The sequence below is a fragment of the Oryctolagus cuniculus genome, chromosome 7, assembly GCF_051225735.1.
Source record: "Oryctolagus cuniculus isolate XC-2025 breed Fujian yellow rabbit chromosome 7, ASM5122573v1, whole genome shotgun sequence".
Classification (NCBI taxonomy): Eukaryota; Metazoa; Chordata; class Mammalia; order Lagomorpha; family Leporidae; genus Oryctolagus; species Oryctolagus cuniculus.
The window spans coordinates 68,873,957-68,889,067 of NC_142873.1; the positions used below are offsets into that span (position 1 = coordinate 68,873,957).

A 15,111-nucleotide genomic window follows, 5' to 3' on the forward strand; every position below is an offset into this window, starting at 1 on the left:
TCTACCCTGGGTCTTTTCAAACAAAATATAATTGCACAATAGTACCTGTGCTCAATGCCATGAAAACATTTTGTTGGGTATAGCTGAGCACTTTTATTGCCCCAAATATAAATGATATGCATTAGAAATTTGCTAGTAATTTTATTGGATATTTTGGATGCTTTAATCAGAATTCACTTAAGTACTTCCCTGACATTAGCATGCATGATCAATACGCAGGTAACTCGTTTAAATGAAAGAATTCAAGTAAAGAAGATTTGGGTGGAGCTGAAAATTTTGATCTTTTGAAAAAGTGTCTTGGATGATTCTGCTGCTGATGCATTGAGGGTTAAACACAGAAAGATTTTTAGAAAGAGTTATCACTGTTCTAATCCTATGAGAATCAAAGGTAGTCTAATGAAAGATAAAAGTACAGTCAACAGAATCAGATTGCTTGACCTCAACAGTGACAACTTCACTTACTGCATGTGCAACTTAGGTTAAGACAAACACTTTCTCTGGTCCTCAATTTCCTTGTTTGTAAATGGAAAATGGAATAGAAGCCTTTCCAGGTTTATGTGAGGATGATATGAGCTAATCCATTGAAAGTGCTTAACAAGATGCCTGACTTAAATGGCTTGCTTAAAGTAGTTGATTTGAATCGGCTTTCTTTTTTTTTTTTTTTTTATCTCCGCAAGTTCCAGGACATGTTCCTGGTATTCTCTGAGGTCCTAATCCCATGCGCAAATGCTCTTTAAGACACATTTGTATCAATGTTGTTAAAGCTAATTTTAAATATTCTTGACTCTTCTGGATTTATTCTGTTCAAATATTTTAAAGGAAGAGCCTTTGTCCACTGCTTTCTTCCAATGCAATCTTTTAAATAAATATTGCTGGTTAGCTACGGTGCAGGGAAATTGCCCTTATCTAACTGTACATTTCTGCATCTCCTTCCCATTCTCACGGCTTCCCCTGTTCTGCTAAAGATGTTGCTCCGAGGTGAGGAGACTATCCTTTCACTAGAGTCAGAGCTAAAAGAATTTTTCTCCTTCAACTGATCTAACTTTACTGAATACTTTTTATTACTGCAAAAACCCATAATTATATTGATAGATGAGTAGAAGGCACCTTGCTGTTCACTTGACTTTTTTGGTGCATAAGTCTTTGGGTTTTGAACCAAATAAGAGCTAAACATGGGCATAAGGCAAATATCAAAGAGAACAAGAAGGAGCGATTAAACTAACCATGACTAGTCACATCTCCCAAACTCTGAAATCAGATAATTCACACTTCCTCTCACAGATATAGTGAATAAAGAGAGGGAGACTGAAAACATAGATAGTTTTCTATAGTACAGAACACCCAGATAGAAATGCAAGGAGATGGGAATGGGAAGTGCTAATGAATACTCATTTGGGAATGAGCAACAAGTACATTGGTGGAGCCCAACAGATGTTGAAATATCAGCAAGAAATGCAATATTTAAGGATATAAAACTAGTCTTGTGGCAGGTGCCGTGGCTCACTTGGCTAATCCTCCGCCTGCGGCGCTGACACCCTGCGTTCTAGTCCCTGTTGGGGCGCTAGGTACTAGGCCCGGTTGCTCCTCTTCCAGTCCAGCTCTCTGCTGTGGCTCGGGAGGGCAGTGGAGGATGGCCCAAGTGCTTGGGTGCCTGCAACCACATGGGAGACCAGGAGGAAGTACCCAGCTCCTGGCTTCGGATGGAAACAGAGCTGGCCGTGGCGGCCATTAGGGGAGTGAACCAGTGGAAGGAAGACCTTTCTCTCTGTCTCTCCTGTCACTGTCTATAACTAACTCTCTGTCTTTCTCACTGTCTAACTCTGCCTGGCAAAAAATAAAAAATAAAAATTAAAAAAAAAAAAAAAAAACTAGTCTTGGACAAAGGAGGAATTGTCTGACAAATGCAGCTCTATGGCTAGCCTGAGAGGGGGAAGCTTTGTCCTACACATTGAAGTCTGACAGGACTACCGAGTACTGAACCAGGAATTGGGACATGTGTTCCCTTCTGTGCTTATGTGCATATGGTAGCTCATTACAGGGCTGCTAGCACAGTACTCTCCTTCAGCAACCTTGAATGACCTAAAATTCTAACATAAAATAATTCTAAGTGGAAATCTAACAGTTAAAGTGTTTAAAAGTTTTAATTACTTGAAAGTTGAAAGAGTGCTATGTAATTTTCCCTGTGGTAGTTACAATGCTTTGCAAGATTATTGTTCAAGGAAACCATGCCCTGAGGCTTTTGACACCTTGTTTTAATTCATACAGCTTTTAATACACATAGTTTTACAATGCTAAAATAATACAGAGCAGTACAGAGAATAAAATATCTAGTATTAGCAATTTCATGTTTTATGGTTGTTTAAGGTTTGTGTGTGTATATATAAATATATATAATATCTACATAATGTATATTACGTATATTATACAATATGTTATATATTGTAGATATTTTATACAATTATTATATTATTACATTATACAATATATTATTATATGATATGATATATATTATGTAGATATTTTATATATGTATATATACACACAAACCTTAAAAACTGTAATGTGTACTGTATTATATAATTAATATTATTTATTATACAAATTATATAATATATAATAAACATATTATTTATTATAATATAATTATAAATGCATTTATAAATATATAAACATATATATAGATTTATGCGTGTGCATTTTTATATATAAAAACATATAAAAGGGATTCAAACTTTACTAATCACATAAAAGTGAGCATGAGCATGGTTTGTTAATTTCCAAATACAAAATTGTATTTTAAAATTTTTTGATGTCTATAAACAATGATAATACATTAGCTTTTCTATTATATAAATTGCATTATACTTGGCATACATTTTAAACATTATTTTTATCTTCAATATTATGTTAATATCTTCTATTTTTTATTTTAGAGATGGTTATGTGATAAAAATATTTCTTCCTTTTCTATCAAGAGGCATTTTGGCATTTTCTTCTGATGTTCCTATTACCAACTATTATGCAGAGGGCATCTAAGAGGTTCTTCTTATGCACATGTCTGACAGATTCTATATAGTACCTGTAGAAAATCAAAGTGTTGTATCATAAGCTATGTGCATTTTCAACTTACTCCATGTTGCTTATTTATTTCCATATGGATTTTCCATTCTCATTCTCATTGGTTGTATAGGAACACATTTCCTGACATGCCAGTCAGCCATTTTTTAATCTTTTCAGTCTTTTTTCATTTTTCAAACCTAAGAATACAGAATTAAAACTCATTTCAATTTTAATTGTCATATCTTAGTTGCTGGAGAGGCTGGATATCTTTTAATATATTTTCATTTATTATTGTTTCAACAGAGCTATAATAAAATACTATGATTCTGCTGCTCCACTTCAGAACAACAACAACAAAAAACATGTCTAATTGGTATCAAGTACATCTGGAAGACATATAAATGGAAACACTATAACCAGAAAGTAGGATATATTAGGCTGTATAAATTTACTATTCTAAGTCATGGACTACAGAATTTTTCTTTATGTGTATCTAATCTATATGATTTTTTTTTTTGCAGTCAAACATTACATTTTGAATTATAGTGGGGATTTTTCTGACTTTATGTCCTTCATTTTAAAAAAAAAATTAAAAATTTTATTTGAGTTATACAAGTTTCATGTGTTTCATATTTACAGATTTAGGATCATAGTGATACACCCCCCACTCCAGCCCTTGCGCCAACCAACCTTTCTTCCTCCTCCTTCTTACATTCCCACTCTTAATTTGTACATAGATCGTTTTCAGTTTCACATCCAAACTGAGTAATCCCAACAAATATTTTGTCTGCTTTCTCAAAAAGAAGGGAGAAAAAACCCAGCATATTTACATCATGATTTTGTTATTTTGGTTATTGATAACAACAGTATGCCACCAAGACTGAAACTTCAGTTATGCTATAAGTAGCTACTAGCCAATAAAACACAGCGTTTTGCCAAGTCATTCTTAAAATAAGTATAGAAATGAATAAACACCTGGTTTGAGAATAACAAATAGATCGCTTTAATGTGATGTCAGGGATGGAGGTGATCATGAGCTGGGAAGAAGCACCTGTCTGAAATTGTTATATTGAGCTTTGCTCTTACTCAAAGGTGGTCTCACTTCAATATCTCAAGCCAAAGTAAGGGTGGAGGCAGAAGTATTAAGGTCCTACCTTGGCAGAAGAATGTAGAATTCCAATTTGTGTTCTCCTAGCCCTGTGACGTTGTCAGAAGCTCTGAACAGTTTCCCAGTCTGTAGGTGATCTCTTCTTAAAGTGGCAGATGTCAGAGGAAAGGAGGCCCAAGATATCAGACTCCCAGCCTTCTGGTCCTTCACTCTCCCCATCCTAGTCTCATATGCCATCACTGCCATTGTGGAGCCCTCGTGCCATCGAGTAGGTGTATATCTATTTTATCCTAGCTCTTCCAGTTATTTTTAATAAGAAACCTGATCCAGATGAAGTGGTCCTACATTACTAGAAGCACAAGTCCTTTGTAAAATCAACATCTATTTGTAAATAGGAAATTCTTCCTTAAAATTATTTCCTTTAAACTGCCAAATTACATGCAAATCAAAATCTACCTTAGAAACTCAACCCTGACAGATCAGTGATTAGTAAGAACATTATGGGGATTTTTAAATGAGTGTACAAAATAATCATTTTTGTAGTATCTTTTCAAATATAGGTGTTCTCAATTTCTTCCTTTCCTAAGTGAACATGACATTGAGAGATGGAGCCTAATCATCCTCTCCTTAAATATGTGCTGATTTTAGGTATTTACTTAAAATACACAACAGATGTGATTCATAGGACTTCTAAAAGTAGGTCTTAAAAATTCTTGAGGTTTTTGCAAGGTCTTTGTTTTTAAGATTTATATATTTATTTGAAAGGCAAAGTTACACAGAGGCAGAGAGAGAGAGAGAGAATGTCTTCCATCCACTGGTTCATTCCCCAATTGGCCACAATGGCTGGAGCTGGGCCAATCCAAAGCCAGGAGCTAGGAGATTCTTCTGGGTCTCCCACGTGGGTGCAGGCACCCAAGGATTTGGGCTATCTTCTGTTGCTTTCCCAGGCCATAGCACAAAGCTGGATTGAAAGTAGAGCATCCAGGACTCAAACCAGTGCCCATATAGGATTCCAGCACTGCAGGCGGCAGCTTTACCCACCAACCCACAGCACTGGCCCCGTTTGTCAGTACTTTTAGATAATTAGCTGTCTGCATCTCCTTTTAGAACATAGCTGCCATGCCACATAGAAAGATTACATCGAGGTTGTCTAGTCAAAATATCCTCAAATGCATAGTTAACAGTCAGAATCAACCGAAGCCATGTAAGTGAGTTATCTTGGCCATAAATCAAGTCTAGCCTTAAGATAATAGTTCCATCTGACTGAAGTTATTTAAAAATCTAAAGAACTGTCTCAAAATCCTGAGTTACAAATATTTTGAGCCATTAAATTTTGGAAGTTATTTATGCAATCATGGATAACCTAAAAATGCTCAAGAGTCTTACAATTAAGTGAAGAAAGGCACAAAAGTAGATTCTAATAATCAAGGGTAGTGAATATATTAATGAAAGTATGCACGAAATATTATGAAAAATACTGAGAAGATACATTTTGAGAGAAGATACTGATGATCCAGAAAAAAAGGCTTTCTAGATGAGATGGGATTTAAAGTAAAACTTCAGAGAAGAATAAAAAAAATATTTAGACAAATGGAAAATTACTATAGGGAAATGATATAAAGCAGATTTCAGGTATTAACATCTTATCATCATCAAATTGTTGGGAGACAATGGTTAGAAGAGAGAGTGGATAGGAGGATGAGGAATATATTATACAGAGCCCTGCTATTTTAAGAGGTGCATACCTGATCATACAGAAAATAGGGACTTGCTAAAGGCCTTTCATCTGAGAAGCAATATGGCCAAATTAGACTGTAAATCAATCACCTTGAGTATTGTGTGGACAAGGAATTGCAAAATGAAAACAAAGGTAAAAGAAAAACTGGTGCTAAGAGAAGAGAGGGGCCAACATTGTGGCACAGCGGGTTAAGCTGCTGCCTGGGACATTGGCATCCCCTATCAGAGCACCAGCTCGAGTCCTGTCAGCTCTACTTCAGATCCAGCTCCCTGCTAATGAGCCTGGGAAAGCAGTGGATGATGGCCTTGGCTACTGGCTTTGGCCTGATCCAGCTCTGATCATTATGGCCATTTGGGGAGCAAAACAGCAGACAGAGCATCTCTCTCTCTCTCTCTTTATCACCATCTCTGTCACTCTGCCTTTCAGGTAAATAAAATAAATTTAAAAATAGCTAAATAAATAAAAAGTAAAATTACAAGCCACAATAAAAGAAAAACTGGCATTGATGGGGGGAGGGAGCCTGCCTTGTGGTACAGAGAGTCAAACCAATACTTACAACATCAACATCAGTATCAGAGTGTTGGTTCCAGTCCTGGATGTTCTACTTCTGATCCAAATTCCTACTACTTCACCTGGGAAGGTGGCAGATGATGTTCCAAGTGCTTGGGCCTCTGCTTTCCATATGGGAGACCAGGATGGAGTTCTTGGATCTTGGCTTCAGTATGGACCAGCAGATCAGGCTGCTGTGACCGTTTGGGAAGCAAGTGAAACACTGGATAGAAGAGCTCTATCCCTCTCGTTTTCTCTCTCTCTTTCCCTCCTCTCCATTTCTCTCTATTGCTCTGCCTTTCAAATAAATAAACCTTTTATACAAAAAGAGCAAAGATACATAATCAGATGATATAAAGTGAGGTCTTCACTTTGGTATACCTAGTGAAGTAGAATGGATCAAGAGATAGACTAGAGATAAAAATAAAAGACTTTTGATATTAAATCAGGGGATAAAAATGCAGATATCAAGTGTGACCTTCTATGCTTCTAGCTTTGAAATGGGGGAGAAAATAGTACCACAATCTCATATGATTTAGGAGAGATACTGGTTTGAAATATTGAGTTGTAGATGCTTGTGAGATAAGAAATTAAATACTGACACCTGGCACACTTAGGGCATGAAAATATTTCATATGACAGAATTAACATAATCCATTCATTTAGTGATTAAATTAGTACTGATTAAGTTACTTCGATGAGCCTGGCACTTTTCTGAATGCTTCTATTACAGCACAGCACCAAGTAGGCAAAGTCATTTTAGAGCATATTCTAATAAAGAGACAGACAATAAGAAAACATCAATATGAACAAATAATACTTAGATAGAGAATGATTATAGTGTATTTAAGATAGGGTGACTAGGAGGTAGGAGCAAGAAGCCTGCTTTATAAAAAACTCTCCCACCCCCACCCCAGAGAGCAGCTGAACAGAATGCAAAAATAAAAAGTATTCTGTCAGGACATGTATATTAGGGGACGAATAAAAGGCACTTTTCATTTCTATAATGTAAGATGAAAAATTGTCCAAGAGTTTATATTACTTGCAGGATAATTTTTATTTGTATTCAAAAATAGCTAACTCTCTCAATGCTAAGTGATAGATGAAACCAAAATAGGTAGGAGCATCTTTTTTTTAACATAATGGAAAGTCTGAAATGCTGAGGCACTGTGAAATATAGAAAGAGGTATATCATAGAGCTTCTCCTCAAAAGAACACTAGAACACACACAGAAAAACATCTGGGAAGAGCATTTAGTCTAGAAGTTAAAATATCAGTGTGTGGGTTCAAGTCCTGCTCTGCTCTCAATTTGTCTCCCTTTTCCCTCTTACTCGCAGATATGTAAATAAATAAATAAATATTTTTAAAATGCAGCTTACGATATAATCTACTACCGGAGTATGACTAAGGATTTACTTTTGTAAGATTGGGCATAAATACTTTTAAAATGCATTTTAAGGTGTTGTATATGTACACACCTTCACATAAAGATTAATTCAATGAATTCTTTGAAGACAGTATTGGTGAAAATTTTCATAATGCTTTATATATTACAGAGCAATTTTTACCTGTTGTAGGCATAGAAGACAGATGTTGGTTAGATATATAAACTTGCAAGTTTTTTAAATTTATGTTATTAAATTTTATAATTTTGTGTTAACTATCTTCATTAATGTGGTAACAGTGAGCACAAAATTTGATACACCTTTTCTTACCTGTGACAGAACTTTTTTTGACCAGCCAATATAAGGTACAAGATGACAGAGCTTCACGGACTTTGTTTCTTGCTAGGAGAAATGCTCTATAGATTGCTATAGATTGTATAATATAGTCTATAAATTGAGATTATATGGTCATTAGATTGTAGGAAAAGAAATTTTTATTACAAATTTTTATTACAAAACAAATGCCTAAATAAAAGCAATAGTCATAATTATATTTAAGAAAAATTATACAATTTTATTGTTTTATTTTAAAAGAAACAGGAAGTAGTAGGATATTGGTGAATTTTATGTTTTTCAGTGGCATGTTTAATACAGCTTTGATTTATTACTGAACTTGATTTTTCTCTTCAAATGACTAAGCTTCTCGTATGGCAAGTATATTGTAAATATGCTAAAATCATCTGTTTTCATTTGTAATATAATTACCATACATTATTTACTTTACTCTAAATATTACCATAGTCTTCTATCAGATTTTTTTTTCTGGCACAATTTCATAGAGTGTCTTCTTTTTAACTCCTTGTTTCAAATGATATTCCAGTACCATGGAATATAAGAAAATGGGGATTAAAGAAATGTACCCAAAAAGGAGTTTTGTTCTGACTTTTAATATTATGGAATACAAGATCAAAATAATTGGCTTTCCATTAAAAAGTTATTGTCATTACAAGATTTTCTGTTGATAAAATGATAAAATAGTTACATCATGTTTCTCTATCAATTTTTGTATGTCTGTTAAATATGATTTTCTATACTCAAACTTAATGCACTGCCTACAGAGATTGAGATGCAAAAAACATGACAGAAGGCATATTGAGAAGAAACAATAAGCAAATATACATACAAAAATACAAAATTATGTTTAGGTAGTGGATAATAAAATACACTATTGTATTCATTTAGCTACCACACCCCATTAGATCCATTTTCAACCTGTGTATCATGGGAAAATTTTAAAAATAGGTACACGATAAAGCGTCAAAAATTTTTATGTGTGAATCACTAAAAAATTAGGGTGATTTAGCCAACAAATAAAGACAGAAAAATATAGATAGCCAAGGCTTAGATAAGGGGCATGTGCTGTGATTCAGAGGGTTAAACCACCACCTGCAGTGCTGGCATCTCATTTGGGCACAGGTTTGAGTCCTAGGTGTTCCACTTCCAATCTAGCACCCTGCTGATGTGCTTGGGAAAGCAGTGGAGGATGGTCCATGTAACCAGGCCCCTGCCAAACACATGAGAAGCTTCTGGCTCCTGGCTTTGGCCTGGCTCAGACCCGGAGATTGCAGTCATTTGGGGAGTGAACCAGCAGATAGACCTCACTCTGTGCCTCCCCTGTCTCTGTAATGCTGCCTTTCAAATAAATAAGTAAATAAATAAAAATTTCTTAAAAAAACAAGTTTACATTCAGAAACAAATGTGAAGAGAGATTTATTGACAAATATGCTGTATATGTTATCCCAAAGAGTGTCTAACATACCTCAGTAATTTTAGTTATTGTCTCAAAATGAAACTTGCCTTTTGTATTTCTGATAGAAGATTATAGGCATTTCTAAATGTGGTTAGGATTGCTAGGGTTATTATTAAATTAGCAGCACATTAAATAACTCCACTTCCTATTATTCTGTAATCCCTTTTATCATGCTTGATCCATCCTTTCAAAAGGAATCCCCAGCTTTAATTTACTTTATGTCACTGATGTGGGAAAATATACCTCAGGTAACTATAAACAAATACATATATTATATTTATATATAACAATAGAATAATAATTTATATATAATATCTTTTTTATTTTTTTTATTTATTTTTATTTTATTTTATTTTTTTTTGACAGGCAGAGTGGACAGTGAGAGAGAGAGACAGAGAGAAAGGTCTTCCTTTTGCCGTTGGTTCACTCTCCAATGGCCGCCGCGGCTGGCGCGCTGCGGCCGGCACACCGCGCTGATCCAATGGCAGGAGCCAGGAGCCAGGTGCTTTTCCTGGTCTCCCATGGGGTGCAGGGCCCAAGCACCTGGGCCATCCTCCACTGCACTCCCTGGCCACAGCAGAGAGCTGGCCTGGAAGAGGGGCAACCGGGACAGAATCCGGCGCCCCAACTGGGACTAGAACCCGGTGTGCTGGCGCCGCTAGGCGGAGGATTAGCCTAGTGAGCCGTGGCGCCGGCCTATATATAATATCTTTATATATAGTATACGTGATATACAAATATATATATACAATATATATACATATATACATATATATACAAATATATATCACGTATACTATATATAAAGATATTATATATAAATTATATATAATTAAATTATATATAAATTATTATTCTATTGTTATATATAAATATAATATATGTATTATTATTATTACAGCCTTATATATAAGTATATATATAAGTATATACATAAGGATTAAAACAGAAAAATATAGGGGCTAGTGTTGTGGTGCAGCCTGCAATGCTGGCATCAGATTGATCACCCTTTTGAACCAGCTCCCTGCTACTGTGCCTGTGAAAGCAGTGGAAGATGGCCCAAGTGCTTGGGCCCCTGCATCCACGTGGTAGACCTAGATGAAGCTCCTGAATTCTGGCTTTGTCCTGGCCTAGTCCTGTTGGTAGTGGCCATTTCGGAAGTGAACCAGCAGTTGGAAGCTCACTCTGTGTCTCCCCCTCTCCCTATGTAACTCCCTCAAATAAATAAAATAAATATTTAAAAAAAACAGAAAAGTATTATGTAAATCCTTGGGGATTCTGTCAAATATATTGAATCCTAAATGAGACTTCTTGTGTTAAAAAAATATGGAATGCTTTCAGTGCAAAGTCGGCAGAGGCTCTGTACAGAGCGCCTATCTGATATCTCAATCTGTCTTCTTTTTATGGCTGAAATAAGGCAAAGAATGCTCACAGCTCTAGTTTACATATTTCAATCCTTGGGAGACATTATTTCTAGAAAAATCTCTGTAGAACAGAAGAGTTTTAAAGGCATAATTGTGCAAGAGGGGTGTTTCAAGGAAGCAGCCAATTACTCCTCACCTTTTTATCTTTCTGAGAAAACTTTTTGCCAGCCTCAAGTAAATGAAGTTGCTTAAGTGCAGTGAAGTGGCGTAGACAGAGAGGGGGAGTTCACCAGTCACAGTTCCCTAGCTCTTGTGAGGCAGTTGCGCTGCCTCTTTCTGAGCTCTGGAAAACAGAGCATTTGGAAACAGCGATAACCACTTCTCCCACCTCGCTGTTCATCCATCACTGAATTCTTCCCCAGGCACCAACGCAAGTCACATTCACAGGGAAACTGTCCTCCTGAGAATGGATGTGTGTCTGAGGGAAGATATTTCAGATGAGGGGGCACTCATGGAGCACCCCATTTATAATGAAAGGAAAAATAATAAAGTGTCCTTATTCATGCATAGCATCTTCAGGTGACTGGAAGCCTTAGATAAATGCACAATACTTAGCCAAAAAAGTTATTTCAATAAGCTTTCCGTCGATGACCACATCTATAATAGCTAAAAACTGAGTACATTGGGTAGAAATAACACACTGACAGTCTGCAGAACAAACTTTGTCTAAATCACTAAATATGCGATCAAGTCCTCTGTCAATGACAGCAGAAGGTGCCAGTGTACTATTTGTTTCATAATTCTGGATCTAGCCGACTACTCTGCAGCTCAAGTTGCCAGCAAATGCTGAATTGGAGCACGAAAGTCAGTCCTTGTTTGGTTAACAAATTCCCCGCAAAATATTCCCCCTGAGCCCCCAGGAGCTGTAGTGATGTCATATCCGTTGCCCAGGTCTCCACACCTCTCTCAGCAGTTACTCCCTTGATCTTGTTCTTGGGTCAAAACTTTTTGAGGTGGGCTAGCTATAGAGCAGCGGGGGGAGAGGGAGGGAGCGGGGCGCGCATGTCGGAGGAGCTCCAGCACCCTCAGCCAGCGCCCACTGCAGCCCAACCCACCCTGCTGAGCTCCCGGACTCCCCGCTCCGAATGCCTGCGGAACGATCGCCCCCCAGGGCGGCTGCCGCTGCTGCTGCCGCTGCTGCTGCGGCGACTGCTCCTGCTGCCGCGGCTGCCTCTGCCTCCACTCTGCCCTGACTGGCAGGCGCAAAGTGCAACTGACGAGGGAAAGGTCTCCGCAGTGAGAGTGGGGTGGCTCCAGCAAAGAGAGTAAAGAGGGGGCAAAAACCCAGAGCAGAATGCAGGCGACGTCCAAGCTTCTCAACCTCCTGCTGCTGTCTCTGCTCGCCGGATTAGATCCTTCAAAGGTAGGGACCACAATTTGACTCTTGTTTGAGATACGTGTGCAATATGTAACAAATCGACCCCAAATCGCAAATAGATCGCAACGACGCGGGAGACAGCGCTGTCAGCTACGTGGAGGTGCCTGGTGCATCCCCACTGCTGAGGGGATACCGAGCTGAACTACCGGAGGAATAGCTCCTCCAGGTAGAGTCCTGGGGCGAGGGGGGAGGGACCAGGAGCGACGATAATGGGTCTGGGCAGCGGGCACTGCGGCTCTCGGGGGAATTTCGCGGATTCCGCGTGCAAACTGCTTCCCGTTCTCCTCTGAAGTCGGACAGGTAACGCAAAGGAGTTTGCAGTTGAAACAATGCAATTGGCAAACGCGGCTGAAGAGACGGTAGCCCGTTTCTTTTGTGGAAAGCAGGGCAGCGTGTTCCAGCCGATCCCGGCCGCTAATGCTCCCATCGCAGACGTGCTGCGGTTTGTGTCCAAAACATGCGGGATGCAGCCTTGAACCCACACGGCGGAGCAGCCGCGCCGCGCTCGAGGCCGCGGCCCAGAGGCGGTGCTGAGAGGGGCTGGCGTTTGCCTCTTTCTTCTCACGAAGGGAATTAGGGGCGCCGGGGAAGTTCTGATTAACAGTGTTGAGAGGCAGGAAGTGAGAACCCTGTCAAAGTAAGGAGGGCGCTAGGAAGGATGAATTGTGTCATAGCTGTTCAACTCTGAAAATTGTCAGGGACTGACCCTTAAAGTGAACGCTAAGCACCTTCGGGGGGGAAAAAGCAGAGAAATCTTCAGCTTTTCCGCAATGTATGGGAAGAGTCTTGAATATAAAGCGAGGTTGTCGGAGAGCTTCAGCATTCTAAGAAAATGAGAATTCTCTGGAGTGAAAGATAAAGCATCTGGTTAAAGGAGCACAAGAGGCAATGCGTTTGTTATTTTATTTATTTAACTGATCAACAGCGATTTGACACGACAGGAGCAAAGATGAAATGTTACACAACCACTTAAAGCCGTGTTTTGGAGTCCTGTACGGTTATTTTTAAAGCTATCCATCATCTGTATAGGGTACGGAAATTAAGTTAACTTACGTAATTGAATAGAACTAAGATGTAAGCAAACAGCAGTCTCACGCCCTGCTTGTGATATTTCTAGGCCTGACAGAATATGGTGTGCACTTGGAATCATGTCAAAGGCACTTGTTATTCCTTCTGTACACTTTTCATATTCAGGGAGACCTGAGGAGAATCAAATCACGGGACTGAAAAGCTATGTTGGTGCTACTGTTGTCATTATGAGCGCGTCACACTGTGTGTGAATGTCATGTTAATTATCTTAATACCATATTTGACAGAGCTTCAAGTCATTTTGCACCTGAGTAAAAGTGTTGATTTTGCATATATATATATATACATATATACATATATATATTTTTTTCCTCTACCTGTAGTGACATGTTCTATCACCACTCTCGCTATACTGGTCTAAACTTTCTAACACATTCTTTTATATATCTCACTTCCATATTCTTGATAAGATAAACCATTTTTGGAAAGCAAAGTTAGTTACTGGGTTACTGCAGAAAAACTCAGCAGACTTAACGTGATTCATCATTCTTTAAAGTGAATTCAGAAATGCAAATCTTCACTCACAATGGTTTATGTGATTATATTTGTCCAATGTCTTTAATACAAAAATATCCTGTTTGCCTCCCATCCTTTCCAAAATTAAGTGTGCATATAATATTCTGTTAAATATGGAGACAAATTCCCAACCCCCCCCCGAAACCCTGTCTTGAGTAACATATTCTTTTCTAGTGTTGATTAGTTTATTAGTTTATTCTTTCAGATTCTGTGACATTAGACATTCTACTTTCCTCAGATTGAACTGTGGATATGTGGTGCAACTTAGCTGAGAAATCCAGGGGAGGGGAAAAAATATGGTAACTTTTTAAACTCTTTTCCAGCACCTGGATACTGCAATACAGTGTGCAAAGAACAAAGGCTATTTTATTCTATGCCATATATGACAGAGAATACTGAAAATGTTCATAAATAATCATTTTAATATTTCTAAAAGTTTTTTGGACTTTTACACAAAATATTTCTCCAAAAGTTGAATAGAAGCCATTCCAGTATGTTTGCTTTATGAAACTATTTTTGATGACTGAACTATATTGCCCCCTTAAAAAATTACAATGTCAACATCATGTTCTGAATTATCAATTAGATTATTGAACTGGGAATTTTTTTCAAATTTTACTTATCACTGTGCTACATAAGGGTTTAGATTTTAAGATAAAAAGCAAATTATGTCTGCTGAAGTTGAAATTGAAAAAAAAAGCCACAAAAGGCCAGTTTTTCTTAACAAATGAGTAGTCATGTAAATGATGACACTTAAATGTAGAGAAGTACCAGATAGTTGCTTTTTCATATACTAGTATGTTAGGACTGACTTATGATGTAATCAAAATTTTAATTGATTTTTAAGTATCATCCTATGTTATTACACCTTATGTTTATTATAGACATATGTGTGATCACATATGGATACATAGAAATGCAAAATATCAGAGCTCTTAATGTTTACCAGATATTTTTTCAGGAATAGGATTTTACATATATCAGATTTTGGAAAACTTTATCTTAGTAATTTGTGTATATTAATTTACCTGAAAGCAAAAAGATTTTCTGCTAA

General features: G+C 37.4%; 1 protein-coding gene across 1 annotated transcript in view; it reads left to right on the forward strand.

Annotated features, from left to right (window-relative positions):
- The first annotated feature begins 11,939 nt into the window (after positions 1–11,939).
- The window catches only part of OLFM3 (olfactomedin 3), a 222,978-nt gene continuing 219,806 nt past the window's right edge, over positions 11,940–15,111 (forward strand). Inside the window, exon 1 of the mRNA XM_008264808.4 lies at positions 11,940–12,437. Coding sequence (XP_008263030.1) covers positions 12,369–12,437 — 69 coding nt within the window. The 5' untranslated portion in view covers positions 11,940–12,368. The remainder of the gene's footprint in view (positions 12,438–15,111) is intronic.